Source organism: Protomyctophum parallelum (assembly GCF_964188405.1).
Source record: "Protomyctophum parallelum genome assembly, chromosome: 8".
NCBI classification, from domain to species: domain Eukaryota; kingdom Metazoa; phylum Chordata; class Actinopteri; order Myctophiformes; family Myctophidae; genus Protomyctophum; species Protomyctophum parallelum.
This window is the reverse complement of record NC_139703.1, coordinates 15,219,467-15,235,242: the sequence shown is the minus strand read 5'-3', so window position 1 is coordinate 15,235,242 and position 15,776 is coordinate 15,219,467. Positions and strand designations below refer to the sequence as shown.

Here is a 15,776-nt window from a genome sequence, read left to right as displayed (position 1 = left end):
GGAGGTTAATCTTTCCGGTGATAAAATGGCCACCAACGTAATCAAAAAAGTCAACCAAAGAACAAGATTATTTTACAGGATCACCTCGCTGGTCTACAAAAAAAAACCTTGAAGACCCTAACAGGAGCCCTCGTACAAGGTTTCTTCGACTATGCATGCACCTCTTGGTACCACAGCACCTCAAAGGCCATTAGAACAAGGCTCCAGACTTCCCAAAACAAGATACCCATGTACCTGTCTAAATACTTCCTTAATGTTACCACATAAGTCCAAGTTCACACCCACAACACCAGAGGGAGTGCAACAAACCATGTGCCCAGATTCGGCACAAACAAGGGACTAAATTATTTTTGCGCCATCAAAATGTAGAACGGTCTTTAAGACATGCGAATCCCTTGATTCCTTCAAAACCGCTCTCAAAGGGCACCTACGGACAGCTGCAATTCGAAACTGGCCCCCGTAAAATCTGAATCCCCCCATGTTTCTTTCCCTTTTTACCTCCTTTATGTTGAATTCCTGTTCTGTTCTTTGGCTATATAGAAGTTTGTATGTCTCTAAATGTTTTGATGAATTGAACAAGGTAGACCCTCTTGTAAACAAGTGTAATGCTTTATTGGGTCGTCCACTCAGTTAACAGTCATTGTATTGAGTTGTGCTTGAAATGTACTGTAATTCTGCAAACTGTTAATAAATATTTCAATCAATCAATCAATCAATCAATCAATCAATCAATCAATCAATCAATCAAACAATCAAACAATCAATCAATCAAAAAATGAGTTCATATAGGCCTAGCATGGATAGAGATCTAAAACATGAACCTTGCGTCATTAAGATAATAGACCTAATTTACAACTGATCCTGTCAACACAATCAGAAATAACAGTGAAATGAGATCACCCAGAATGTATTTACAGTTTAAAAACACATGCTACAGAATAAAAAATGACAAAAGGGTCACATAGACATGATCTCATATAGCCTTTTTGTTGAGCGTGTGTTATATGTGCACAAATATGGTCCCAGACTGTTTCTGATGGAGACACTGCCTGGTGGAGTTGGGCAATGCTTGAAGGAAACACCTATAGGGGACATTCATCATTGCATATCACACACAAAATCTGAGAAACAAAAATGTACAAAGAAAAAAAGTAAACCTATTTAAGAATAACCTACGCAGCCACAATTCCTCAAAAGAAGGCCGGTGCATCATATGATGAGAACACCTCATGGTCAGTGCACCCTTCGGATGAGAGAGGTTAGTCAGATGATGGAAGCATTCATGTGTGAACCCCAGGAAGAATAGATGAGGATCCGTATAATAAACAATAAATAGCCTATAAATTATCCATTGATTAATTAATTGGTCCACAAACTAGTAGGCTACATGGTGTGTCAAGAGACTTGTGTCCAGGTGTGACTACCGGTATTAATGCAATATACTTTTTCCCTTTTCTTTGTTAAATTTCCAATAAAGGGAAATTATAGGCCTGCCCTACAAATAAAACCACTGGATTCATTCGTATTGCATTATTCGTAATGCTCCATCCTATGCCAGTCCCAGTCACACCTTTCCCAGTAACCCCCCCCCCCCCCCCAAAAGAAAACAGGAAAAAAAAAAAAAAACACTCGTTGTCTGACTGTGAACTCTCACCCCGTTGGTGGGGAAATGTCACTGGGAGGCCCGCGCTGCAGTAGGGGGGCGTAAGGGGAGAGAGGGGGAAAAAACAAGAAAGAAAAAAAGAGGAGAAAAAAAAACATTTTATTGCTGCCACTAGATTTTTTTTTATTTGCTTTTCTTCTGTGCAAGTGCCATATGCCATTAACAGCTGCAGCCAGCGCCGGTAATCATTTGCCGTCTCAATGCTTATTTAGGCTACTAGGGCTAATAACAATCCGTGCCAACATGTGAGTAGCAAATGATCGCTCTTTCCTCAGTTTCCCTTTAACTGCTAAATGTTCGCGCTATTGTATCCACTAACCATTGGAACATAATGGCTACATTGTGTCGATGCATTGTGCATAGATGCTTAATCGCATAGCTGTGACATATTTTGTGCACTTCAAATTGATTTGAGCGCCGTCGGCTTCTTCTGGATTTTGCGTCGTCTTGGCTAATTGAGCAAAAGGCTACGATTTGTCTATTTCTAAAAGCCTAGATGAATAAAGATGTGCCTGTTACCGTTCCATGATATATGACAAGTGTATGACTGTCATGTAGCCTAGCTCTTAGCCTGCTGGTTCTGATTCAAGATTGCTCGCTCTTGAATCAAAACCAGGCTATAGAGTCACTGGTTGCCTGGCATCTTAAATCAACCAGATATAGGCTATAGGCCTGGATTAGAGAACACACGCGGTGTTGTTCCGAAAATATTGTAGCCTATTTCCAGATAACACACTAAATTGAACAGAAATCACAGCCATATGTGAGCATTATTTGTTTGGTCTTATGTTTCCTGTGCTATACAGCATGCCATGCTGGACAGATCACAGATGTGTCCAAAATGTTTATATATATATATATATATATATATATATATATATATATATATATATATATATATTTCTGTACATGCTGTAAACATTGTCAATAAACATCAATCAATCAATCAATGTATAGCCTATATATATTGTAATGACAAAAGCATTGTCATCATATTTATCACATGGTCACTATTTTGAAGCATAGTTTGAGATGGTCAAATAAGGACCTTTATTCACAACTGGCTGTGATTGTGGCTGCGGTTATTAGTGTAACATTTTATGTGAGAAGTTTTGTCATATCATTATTTTATTATTTTTAAACATATCAGGGTGTAAATAATACAGTTAGCTTTTGATAGAAACTATGAGGGAGGGGTATATTTTTACATGTAATTCTACGAGGCAACCTAAAGGGGAACTAATTTGTATCTGTTCAATCAATGAGATGTCTTTCTTCTTTCCTAAATTCTAACATGTGTTTTTGTCTTGACAATTTCTTACACCTGTGCTGTGTGTATTTACTGTAAGTAGCTTTATCAATTTTAGGAGGGAGAAGATGATGTTTCTCTTGAAGATGTTAAACCACCCAACTGGCTTGTGTTTTACAATGATGATGCCCAGTAGACGATCCTGGGATTGAGGCTTGAATCTCTCTCCACTGATGGCCTGGACTGAGTAAGAACTTTGCATGTAACATTGCATGTTCTCCAAAGCAGTGGGCCAGGACCCATTTGTGGGTCACGACTCACCACTCGAGTAAAAATCCCATTTCCTTTTCCCATAAAAAACAAACAAACAAATTCCATAAATTAAAAAAAGAATTAAGATGTAGTGAAAATATCCAATCTACAAGCTTGCAACTGCTATTTTCACTAGTTTGGGTGCCGTGCAAACATATAATCTCTCTTTTGTTTCTCGACCTGAAAAGTTTGGGAACCACTGCAAGTGTATGATTGAATGTTGCTTGTGTTTGATACAGTAAGTCCATCAACTTAAAGAAAACCAATGCCTGCTTTCATGCGTTGCCTCATTGCATCAACAGGTTTCAGCTGGTCTGCTGAAGCTATGGGGAGCTGTTGGAGCTGTCTATACAGAGACCCCATCCGAGACAACCATCTCACCAAATTCAAGGTACCCATACCCCAAACTGTCGTGTTTCGTTTATTCATTTAGTAGTCCTTATTTCTAAGAAGAGTATGTTACCCCTCCCACCCTCCAAAGTTATCGCTTCGAAAGAGCAACAACTATATGACTTTTATTTGACCTCTTGCTAGGTCACTAATGTGGATGATGAGGGCAATGAGTTGGGTTCTGGAACCATGGAGCTCACGCAGACAGAGCTCATCCTACACACACGCAAAAGGGATGCCATCCGATGGCCCTATCTTTGCTTGCGACGCTACGGCTATGACTCTAACCTCTTTTCTTTTGAGAGCGGTCGCCGCTGTCAAACTGGGCAGGGTAGGTCATCGAGTTTCTCTAAATACATGCCTGGTCAATCTGCTTCAATCATACTGCATGTGCAAAGTTATTGAATCCACATTGTTGGATTGCTTTTTTCACCCAGGAATATTTGCATTCAAGTGTTCTCGAGCCGAGGAGATATTCAACCTGCTCCAGGAGCTAATGCAGTGCAATAGCATTAATGTAGTGGAAGAGTCAATGATGATGAGCCGTGGTGGTCACACACCAGAGATGGACATGCCACGCACACCGCAGACTCCCAACAGTGAGTACATACACACATACGGGGCGGGGCGGGGCGGGGCGGGGCGGTGGCTCAGGGGTAGAGTGCCTGGATGGTAACCGTAAGGTTGCCAGTTCGAACCCAGGCTCCCCCAGAGTTACTGTCGAAGTGTCCTTGTGCAAGACACTGAACCCCTAATTGCTCCCGATGTGCTAGTTGGTGCCTTGCATGGTTTCCGCTGCTATCGGTGTATGAATGTGTGTGTGAATGGGTGAATGTAATGCACAATCTCTGTAAAGCGCCTTGGATAAAGGCGCTATATAAATGCACCATTTACCATTTATACAGACACACACACGTGCAAACGGTGCAATGTCCCTTAATGTCTCACTGTGTCACGACAAAAATCTGTTTACAGCTCCAGGATTCCCTGTCCAGGGCTTTCCCAATGGCTACCCTGGTTATCCAATCAGAGGCGACTCCTCCCAACCCTCCCTTGCTGACGACCATGGCCTCAGCCTCATGGGCTTGGAAGACCAGGTAGGGGAGCTCAGTTGACCATATACCCATTGAAGACCAGGTAGGGGAGCTCAGTTGACCATATACCCATTGAAGACCAGGTAGGGGAGCTCAGTTGACCGTATACCCATTGAAGACCAGGTAGGGGAGCTCAGTTGACCATATACCCATTGAAGACCAGGTAGGGGAGCTCAGTTGACCATATACCCATTGAAGACCAGGTAGGGGAGCTCAGTTGACCATATACCCATTGAAGACCAGGTAGGGGAGCTCAGTTGACCATATACCCATTGAAGACCAGGTAGGGGAGCTCAGTTGACCATATACACATTGAAGACCAGGTAGGGGAGCTCAGTTGACCATATACCCATTGAAGACCAGGTAGGGGAGCTCAGTTGACCATATACCCATTGAAGACCAGGTAGGGGAGCTCAGTTGACCATATACACATTGAAGACCAGGTAGGGGAGCTCAGTTGACCATATACCCATTGAAGACCAGGTAGGGGAGCTCAGTTGACCATATACCCATTGAAGACCAGGTAGGGGAGCTCAGTTGACCATATACCCATTGAAGACCAGGTAGGGGAGCTCAGTTGACCATATACACATTGAAGACCAGGTAGGGGAGCTCAGTTGACCATATACCCATTGAAGACCAGGTAGGGGAGCTCAGTTGACCATATACACATTGAAGACCAGGTAGGGGAGCTCAGTTGACCATATACCCATTGAAGACCAGGTAGGGGAGCTCAGTTGACCATATACCCATTGAAGACCAGGTAGGGGAGCTCAGTTGACCATATACCCATTGAAGACCAGGTAGGGGAGCTCAGTTGACCATATACCCATTGAAGACCAGGTAGGGGAGCTCAGTTGACCATATACCCATTGAAGACCAGGTAGGGGAGCTCAGTTGACCATAATACCCATTGAAGACCAGGTAGGGGAGCTCATTTGACCATATACACATTGAAGACCAGGTAGGGGAGCTCAGTTGACCATATACCCATTGAAGACCAGGTAGGGGAGCTCAGTTGACCATATACACATTGAAGACCAGGTAGGGGAGCTCAGTTGACCATATACCCATTGAAGACCAGGTAGGGGAGCTCAGTTGACCATATACCCATTGAAGACCAGGTAGGGGAGCTCAGTTGACCATATACCCATTGAAGACCAGGTAGGGGAGCTCAGTTGACCATATACCCATTGAAGACCAGGTAGGGGAGCTCAGTTGACCATATACCCATTGAAGACCAGGTAGGGGAGCTCAGTTGACCATATACCCATTGAAGACCAGGTAGGGGAGCTCAGTTGACCATATACACATTGAAGACCAGGTAGGGGAGCTCAGTTGACCATATACCCATTGAAGACCAGGTAGGGGAGCTCAGTTGACCATATACACATTGAAGACCAGGTAGGGGAGCTCAGTTGACCATATACACATTGAAGACCAGGTAGGGGAGCTCAGTTGACCATATACACATTGAAGACCAGGTAGGGGAGCTCAGTTGACCATATACACATTGAAGACCAGGTAGGGGAGCTCAGTTGACCATATACCCATTGAAGACCAGGTAGGGGAGCTCAGTTGACCATATACCCATTGAAGACCAGGTAGGGGAGCTCAGTTGACCATATACCCATTGAAGACCAGGTAGGGGAGCTCAGTTGACCATATACCCATTTTGATCTCACACTCAAGACCAAAAAGGCCACTGTATGAATATGGTAAAGGACCACCTATCCTCCTCTAGTCTATATCACCAGTAAGACGCCTGAGGGTGAGAAGCTAGTGCTGAAACAACAGCTTCTTAATACGGCACAGTTGAGAAGCAGGAGTTAAACTATTAATCTGGTGTCAGTGAGGTCAGATGTAGAGCTGCTGGCCGGCTCATATATGCAGATCTAGTACGTCAAATCATGCACAGGTTTGATGAGGTCGGTGTCTTGATCTTCATATATGGAGATCCAGGTGATGATAGTCAGCTCCACATATGGAGATCCATGTGTTGTACCAACTTGGTCATTTGCAAGTCTGAGTAGAGCCACGGAAACCTGGGGGCCTATGGGCTTAATATTGATCACACCAGGGATCTCCATATATGGGCATAACAGGGATTGTATTAGGCCCTAATACAATCAAGACAAAAAAGGTCCATAAATGGGCATTGCGGCATCAGCTGGGAATGCCCAACCTTTTTTTGTCTTTTTTTAAATTCACGTTTTCACATATATGGATTTGTTCACATTTTTTAGCCGGGTAGGTCGTAAAATGTTTGCTAATTAGTAAGGCCAGGCGGGGCCTCGGTCCACTCCAGTTAGGGCAAAGGTCGAGTCAGACCTTAATTTCCGGCCCTGTTGAGAACTCTATTCTTCATCGTCACTGCTAACCACTGGTCTGATTTCCATTACTGTGGTGTCCACTTGATTGTTATGTCTCCAGCTTGACACTGTTTATAAAGACATGACTGGTAGAGGTTACTTTTTGAATGACGTTTTGAAATGCAGCCCCATCAGCGTCTCTGAGTTTTGCCAGTGACTGTTGTGACCCAGCAGGACCTCAGCGGTTTTCTAAAAGCATGTCAAGCATAGTTCGTCCTTAGAGTCTTCTATTTTGATCTTCAGTACAAGTCTGTATTTAAAGTCTGGAAAGGTTTTGTTGCATTTGGAAGAGCAGTATTTTCTACTGTTAAGTTCTACAAGTGGGACATGCCTTGTATATGCAGTTGTCATGAGACGGTCACAATATGGTCGATATGAATGTCGACAACCATGTAGTAATCCACCATTCTTTCTGTCCCTGGGGTGCATTATTCATCTTGCCCAAGCTTTTCCACTTGGCGTTGATTACGTTACTGTGTGTCAGGGTTTTGACCTTTGAGGTTTTCCCTTTTTTATCATGCTTTAAGTTTACACACCTGCAGTATTTCTGGGTTGACCATCATCATTGAGGTGAACGACACTGACAGAGATCGGCCTCCAAAGTTTGTCTGACTCTGCCAGATTGCGGCAGTATTGAGTTCACAAGTTCCATCCTCCTGCCTGCATCTGGGCTCAGAAACAATGAACCAGAAGCAGCGGGACAAAATTTTTGATATCTCCATAATAATTTCGAGTTGTAGTCTTGTTAGGTTGTGTTTACATTTGTACAGCTTCAATATGTCATCAGTCTCGCGTTGATCCCGCCTCTAGCTGACGCATATCGCTCCGACCAGAATTGGTCCGGAGTACATCATCTCTGCCCAAGAGAGACCAGACTCTCCCTTCTGGCAGAATGCAAATGTTGTCCAGCAGTGGGAGTGGTTCCACCAGGCTACTATCTGCAGTCTGCAGACAGACCCTTTCCAAGATGCAACAAGTACCCAGTGGTCTAGGTTTACTGGTGCCCCTGGCCCTCCCCTCTATTTTCACACCGTGTCAAGTACCGTGCCGAATTAAAATGGAGACTACTTTGCATAACAGCTTCAACTGTTTATACCTGAGCGCACGTAGCCTATAGGCCCTATACGATAAGCATGCACACTTACAGCAGTAGGCTAATAGCTCCAGTAGGCTACTGCTGCTGTGTGTTGTTGTTCTGCAGTGTTGCCTCGGAGATTAAGTACACCACTTTGCCCTTCTCCACTAAAGAGAAAAACTGTCCACATCTTTGTTGAAAACGGGCATTTCCCGTCAGTCCTATCCCTGATGTCATCAATATTGTCCAGCAACTCCACATCTGACCTCAAACTTCTGGAAACCCATGGACCTGACCTGTTCTGACATTCCATATGTTGATCCTTATTCCTTCCCCATCCATCCTTCCTATTCGATGTCTCCCTTTTGACTGATACCTGTCCATTCAAACTCTAGACGGGCCCGCCCCAAAGTTATTAGTGCAGCTGCGCCCGGCAGCCGGCAAAAACTAGAGTTCTCAACAGGCCCGAAAAACCCTGTACACTCAAGACACTGCCCCCTCTGCCACCCATAGATCTCCATATATGGAGCTGACCTGTTCTGATATTCCATATGTTGATCTGACCTCATCAAACCCTGTACACTGTGTCTTGTAGAGGGTTTGATGATGTCAGACTGACATATGCGTGATTATATATGGAGATGTGATGTCACGATGCGTGACCAAATATGGAGATGTGATGTCACGATGCGTGACCATATAAAATATGGAGACGTGGGTGACTAGACGTGATGTCACGATGCGTGACCATATATGGAGGCGTGGGGTGACGGATTGACTGACAGACTGACGGGAAATGCACGTTTTCATAGTAAATGCAACCAATACTGTGCACTGAACTCAAACTGATATCACCATGGCGGTCTGAGGTCCCGATTGATTAGCTCTAATGTACAATGTGTTTCTCTTTCCTAATAGACCCACACGTACGTGAATACTGTTAGTATGGAAGGGGATCTTTCTATGCGTCACTGTGTGCACTCACTGCCCGAGGTGCATCCCAGCTCTTTCCCAGAGACAGCACGGGGGGCCATGCCTGTTGGGGGGCAAGGAATCCAGTCAAACATGCGCTGCTGCCCCCTGGAGGAGCGCAAAGATCCTCAGGTGTTCTTGCAGCCCTCCTCGCAGGAGGTTAAATTCATGCTGGGCCCCACTCCAGCACAGCGCCATCTAATGGAGCGGGAAAGGGAGAGGCATGCACACAATGCCCATGGCCTTCAGCCTGTAGAGGGCGCAACCGGCTCAGAGACGGAAGGAGACAAGCCCCCGCTGCACATGTGCAACTCTCACTCCTATCATCACTTCCACCACCTCATGCACCGGCATCCGGGTCACGAGCACCCTGCAGAGGGCTGCCAGGGCAGCCAGCTCACCTATGAAAACATCAACGGCCTGAGGGGCAGCCGCAAGCAGAGGCTGAGTCCCAGCAGTGTGTCCCAGTCGGTGGGTTCAAGTAGCAGCAGCAGCACGGGGGACAGCCACTCGCTCTCCCTCTCGCACCCCCACGGCCCCTCGTCCCTGCCCTCACAGGGCTACCCCTGCGAGAGGGGCCTGGGCGGAGGTCACCGGCGGACAACTCTGCTCAACTACGAGAACCTGCCCTCTCTGCCTCCTGTGTGGGAGTACAGCGCTCTGCAGCGTGACGACGAGCAGGACGACGAGGACGACGAGCAGGACGAGGAAGAGTACGAGGAAGAGGAGGAAGACTTTGACGAGTACGAGTTCTCAGAAGGACCGGGGACACCCAACGGGTACCACCAGGAGAGCCGGGGCATCCACCGAGACGCCCTGCAGGACTATGTCAACACTGAACAGGTGCAGCCCCCCCGGCTGCGGCACGCCTGCCCCCCGCACCCCCAGTCATGTCAGTCGGACAAAGGGGGGCGAATATTTAACTTTGATTTCCGCAGACGATCGGGCGCCGGGGTCGGAGGCTGCGAGCACGGCCACATGCCTCCGTCGCGGCAGCTGAATTACATCCAGGTGGATATAGAGGGAGAGCCACCATGCCCGGCCCTCAGCAGCGCCCCCGGTGCCCAGTCCCAGCCACAGCACCAGCGCCTCCCAATCCAGAAATGTGGCCAGCAGCAGGCACCCCGGCGCAGTGAGTTCTACGCAGTCATCGACCTGAAGAAGACAGCCGCCATGTCCAATCTGCAGAAAGCTCTTCCCAGGGACGATGGGACTTCCAGAAAGACTCGCCACAACAGCACAGACCTGCCTCTGTAAAAGGTGTTAAGGTGAAGATGAAAGATGAAGACAGCAAATAAAGAGGTAAATAGAGGTGAGGATGTAGAGCTTGATGGGACAGGCTTATCCTCATTTTAGCACACTGGACCCTTCACTGTCATCCATTCATTCGACTGTCAGGCTGAATAACAGTACGTACTGAAACGTATCTGTGCATATAAAAGGAATCACAGAGGCTCTAGAAAGTTAGGAGTTAGGAGAAATTGCCATTTTATTGCGTGTTATTTATTGGATGTGGTGTGAAGCTCTTTTGAGTAACCTGCAGTGGTAACTGCAACTATACTCTTTGCTGGATTCCAGATTAAACCCTATATATACACTGTTACATTAGTTGAAATTTGACCTTCAAGCTGAAAGTAACTTAAAGCCTCATTGTTTGTCAGTGGAGGCAGTTATTTCTATGCTTTGTTAGATCATTTTTAATTATTCAACCCATTTTCATTCATAGGTATGTTGGTTCCAGCTATTTATTTCCACTCTTCAGTTGGTAACATGCTACAGTACATCCATGAATTTTCCTCTTAATTACACTCCAGTTAATCTTTAATAATTCTAAGAGTCTAAATTGTAACCATTTCTCGTTATTTGGCCTTCGAACAGTTGTTAGAATGAAGAATGGTTAATGGTTCCTCCAAGGTATCGGCCAATATTCATACCTCATTTTGCACGCACCAAATTCTACCATTGTGGTTGGTAGGAAAGAGTTGGTATTTTTTACTATATGTCTACACAGAGCGTTTTGCACACAGTCCTATGGAATTGTACATTATCATAAGAATAGTTTAGTCCAACCCAAATTGAAACATTCAGCACAATAGAACATTTAAATTGAATAGCATTATAAACAAATGTGACATTTGAAGTTAACCGTGTCCTTATCAAACAACAAAACATTTAGCACACATGGTTTAAATTAGCTTATTCTCCCTTTCATCTCCATTGGAGAAATGTGAAGGCAGGACATTATTGATCACACCTTCTACATATCATTCCACACGAGTAGGAAATCCATATGGTTTACTATTTAGAGACCTGTGACGATTGTCACATTGCACTTTTTACACTTGACCACTGAAATTATCCTGCTACTCCTGTTCTTTTAGGTCCACAGGTCAGATTAATTCGACCAGACATGTGTGGCCACTGGCCAAACATTTCATTGACATTGTTTGTTACCATTGTGGATAGTACATTGTTTTATGCTTTTATGCAGATTTTTATAAAAACCTCAAATAGTGGCATTAAGCTATAACCTCATATACAATGTACTGATTCTATAATTAGTGAATTATCAGATTGAGAAGGTCTATAAAAGGTACTAAATCAAGTATGTTGCAGAGTCATGCAGTGAGGCTTTTTAATCAGCCTTTGATATTTATTTATCTATATTTATTTATTTTATTTTGTATTTATTTATTTATTCATTAATTTGTTCAGTTAGGTGTTTGTAATATTTTTTGTTTAAAATGTGATAACCAGCTGTTTGTAATCCAGTTGGTAATATGGAGACCAAAGCTTCACATTACATTGCCACTGGATACTGGTGTATTACTGTTATAACTGTGCTTAATTAAGAAAGAAAGAAAGAAAGAAAAGTAATTTATATTTAAAGTGCCAAAACTGAACTGCTAACTGTATGTTGAATAAAATCATATGTGCCATTAGGAGGTGTAGAGAACCATAAGGCAGTTATTCTCAACGTCAATGGGACCTGTAGGTCAGGCTACATAACTCCTGAATCAATCTTTGAGGATAAGTGAAGATTGAAAGGAGAGATTTGACACATTTCACCTCATCCACATAGACAGCCATTTTGGAGTGAGATATAAGAATGGTAATGTTGTGGTCTGGTAATCACAGCTACAGTGGTATTATGCTGCTACATGTACATATAACAGTAGCTTATGTAAGCTACTTGTCATGATTAAATATCATGTGTTGGAGCCTATGCCATATCAGATCTTTTGTGTTGTTGCTTGGTATTAGAGCTAGCAGTGTTGTGTTCTTTTGAGATCTGTATCTCTGAACTGTAAAAAGGAAAGAAAAAAAAGACAATAGTATTAGATGTCTCTCTGGTACAAACATCAAGCCTTGTATACATTACAAACTGGTGTCTAAGGTGAAGTAACTTAACCTCAGTTCCACCACACCATATTCACATGGCAGCCATGTTGGCATTTTGCATTTGCATTTCATTAACTTAATGGCAAGATGGCCGCCGTGTGCATATGGTCTATAGTTCAATTCTCATCTTTACATCACCGTAACATTTCAACTGATGGAAATAGACTAGATTTAGCCATGCGCAGGAAAATCTACCTGGAAAATCAGCCCTTCCACTGTCACATCAGCACAAGTATTGATCAAGATTAGCTTTAGGTGACAATGCGAGATTAGTGTTTATGATAATTATAACTTTATGTTTGTGAACTATCAACATGACCACAAATGTCTTGTTATTGGCTTTCAAATATCTTTGCCCTACACTGATCTTTCAATGCAGCCAAGTTCATTCAGATGTAATTTCGATACAATGTAGTATGGTGATATCAATGGGTCATGAAATTGGACAACATTTCGTACAAAGGAAGGATTTTTATTCACTGCTATACAATACTTGCGCTAATGTGTAACTATGGACTGACTGCAACAACTTTTGTCTCTAAAGGTAAAAATAAAAGCCACATACATGAATCTACTTTCATCTGACAGTTATCTTTTGAAGTTAATAGCCTACTTTTATTTTGGCATAACGTTAACAATAACTTTTTGTTTGTCCGAATAGGCCTAAGGGTCTTTACATTTTGCAATAATTAATGAATAGTTTATAGCTCTGTTGTTTTGAATTCAGTTTATGACTGTGAAGTGTGAACATTTGACTAGAAGTCTAAAGAGCTATGTGTTTATTGTTTATTGCTTAATTTATCCTCCACGGCACGTGGGGTCGCATGCCAACAAGTGTTGGAAAGTGACACCGTCATACTATGGATTATAAATTAGGCTTGATGGCCTCTTATTTGAATCAGTTGTTTCAGGCACTTTGTTCATGATTCGTATTTCATCATTAGATGAGAACGAACAGGTCAACCTGTTTATTGATTGTGTGTGACGCTGTATATGCTTAAACACACACCTGAACAGTGCCATAGGTATTTCATAATATTGTAGTTCGTAATGTACAAGAAGAATTTTCAAGCTGATTAACTGTTTCATCAGAATCTCTTACTGTCTTAAACAGTTCTCACAATTTTATAATAATTAATTAATAACCTCACCCTTGTTAAATAACAACAGTGACTACAAGTTAATTTATATTTTCCCAGTGAAATTATGGATTCTGTCATATATAGATTGTATCATAGATACGTTTACACAAACTACACATAGATGTATCATTATTACTAAACTAAATACTTCATACAGGGCTCTATTCTAGGCCCCCTCCTGTTTTCACTCAACACCAAATATCTTTGTCAAATATAGCCAGTCCATAAGTTCATATAATGTCATGCATGACGTGTTGTGAGCTTGTAGATCTACTATTTTCACCAACTGTTCGCCCTAGATTAGGGATGCTAAAAATTACTTAATATATATGCCATGCTGCTGAAGGTTTGGTTTGACAGGGCAAAGTGTGTACATTTTCAAAGATTAGCTCCCTGTCATTCAATCTTGAACTTCATTTAAAAAGGGATTTTCAACCAAAGGGCTTGCTATATGTTAACTGTCAAAACAATAAGCATTATCTTGAGGCCCATTTAGATTCTCACTGTGCCTTCCTGAAGGCAGCCTAGTGAAATAATTAAGACTAATTTATACTGTTTAACAACCGTGTTGACAAAGTATAAAATAGACTTTACACTGGGAAATGGGCTTTAAATGACATGGCATTACACTTAGATTTACAGAAACCATGTATTTTGTTTTGTTTTTTGTTTTTTAAAGAAGGGAACAGCAAAATCCTCAGTGTTAAACACTGAGTGAGCCGACCAAGCATAACATACATAATTCAATCATTTAAATGGTGCAATAAAATATCCACTATTCTGTGTGACAGAAAGTTACTAAATATGAAAATGTGATTGCTGAAATATATCATTGCTGTCGGGCAGAAACTTTGTCTCTCCATAGTTCATTTTCTGTGTGTTTTTCCCCCATAAATTACTGCCCTACTTGGCATTTGACAGTATCCACCAAAATATGCTAAAAAGTAGCAACCTCACAGTGAGGTTGTAGATCTGCTATTTTAGCCTTTTTGTTGTCTGTGATTTAAAGTTTCCACCTATAATGACATGCCCAAAATAGGGATGTCAGGTTAGAAGTGGTTAAGTCTGTCTGTGTTTGAAAGCATTAACAAGAGCTACATTGTATCCACCGGTTATTTATTTCCATTTCCTTAAAAGTAACCTTTTCGTACAAAGGTTTTCACCCGACAGCTATACACAGTATAAGAAGTATTGAATAGGGAAAACAGCACACATGACATCTTGATTCTCAACACTTTCCTCTCACAGGGCTTATGAATGAATAAATAACTTTAACCTTTTATTTAATTGTTTGTTGTTTTTCTGCCTTACACAGCTGAAAATATGTAAAACCTTTCAAAGAGCATACATTTCTCAGTACAGCAATTTGTGTAACAATCAGCAACTAAAGACTACAATTGCATCATTACAGAATATAATGTTCACCACCAAAGAAAGCAGTAGAAGAAATAGAAAAAATAGCTCAGCTCACTAATTAACATGTCCATATTCATCACTTAATGTAAATAATACAACACATGGTCAGCAGTAGGTGTGCCATGTAGCTACACCTCATCATTATCATCAATAATTCAATATCATGTACATGACTGTTCAACAGCTCATAGTACAACTTTCATAATCACATGATAAAATACATATCTGTTAAAATATTGAAACTATCTCAACTCTTAAATCTCAAGTATTTTTTATTTTGTTTTTTAAACCTATTTGTTATTTTGTTTTATCTGTCAGGGGTGTGTGATATGACCTTGTTGGCAATGTACATTTATGGGTCCATAATATTCATGTTATTATCTTTCAGAGCCTGTGCGTAGTGGTTTTTGTGATGGATTAATGTTTATTTGTATACAGGTTGCATTAGCCAAATTTAGTGACTTAAGATTTTGTGACTTCAAATGAAAGAGTGCCAAATGTCCCTGAGCATTTTTAAAAGCCAGGACATGAAGGACTGCAAAGACTTCCTCCTATATTGTAGATTCTACTTTATGATCTGAATGTATAGAATTAATTGGTTTACCAACGCTAAATGCTTTTTTTCTGTAAGAGGGAAAAATTTGAAATTTGAAAATGAAACCAAGTTTCTTCATATATTTATTGTAAGT

The 15,776-nt window shown here is 42.1% G+C and overlaps 1 protein-coding gene across 1 annotated transcript; it reads left to right on the top strand.

Annotated features, from left to right (window-relative positions):
• The first annotated feature begins 1,744 nt into the window (after positions 1-1,744).
• frs3 (fibroblast growth factor receptor substrate 3) lies at positions 1,745-13,330 on the top strand. The gene is made up of 7 exons (XM_083771787.1): positions 1,745-1,908; positions 3,031-3,159; positions 3,527-3,615; positions 3,759-3,945; positions 4,052-4,213; positions 4,590-4,711; positions 9,074-13,330. Exons 3-7 carry the CDS (start codon positions 3,550-3,552, stop codon positions 10,382-10,384), a joined length of 1,848 nt encoding a protein of 615 aa, XP_083627913.1. The 5' UTR covers positions 1,745-1,908; positions 3,031-3,159; positions 3,527-3,549; the 3' UTR covers positions 10,385-13,330.
• Positions 13,331-15,776: the final 2,446 nt, after the last annotated feature.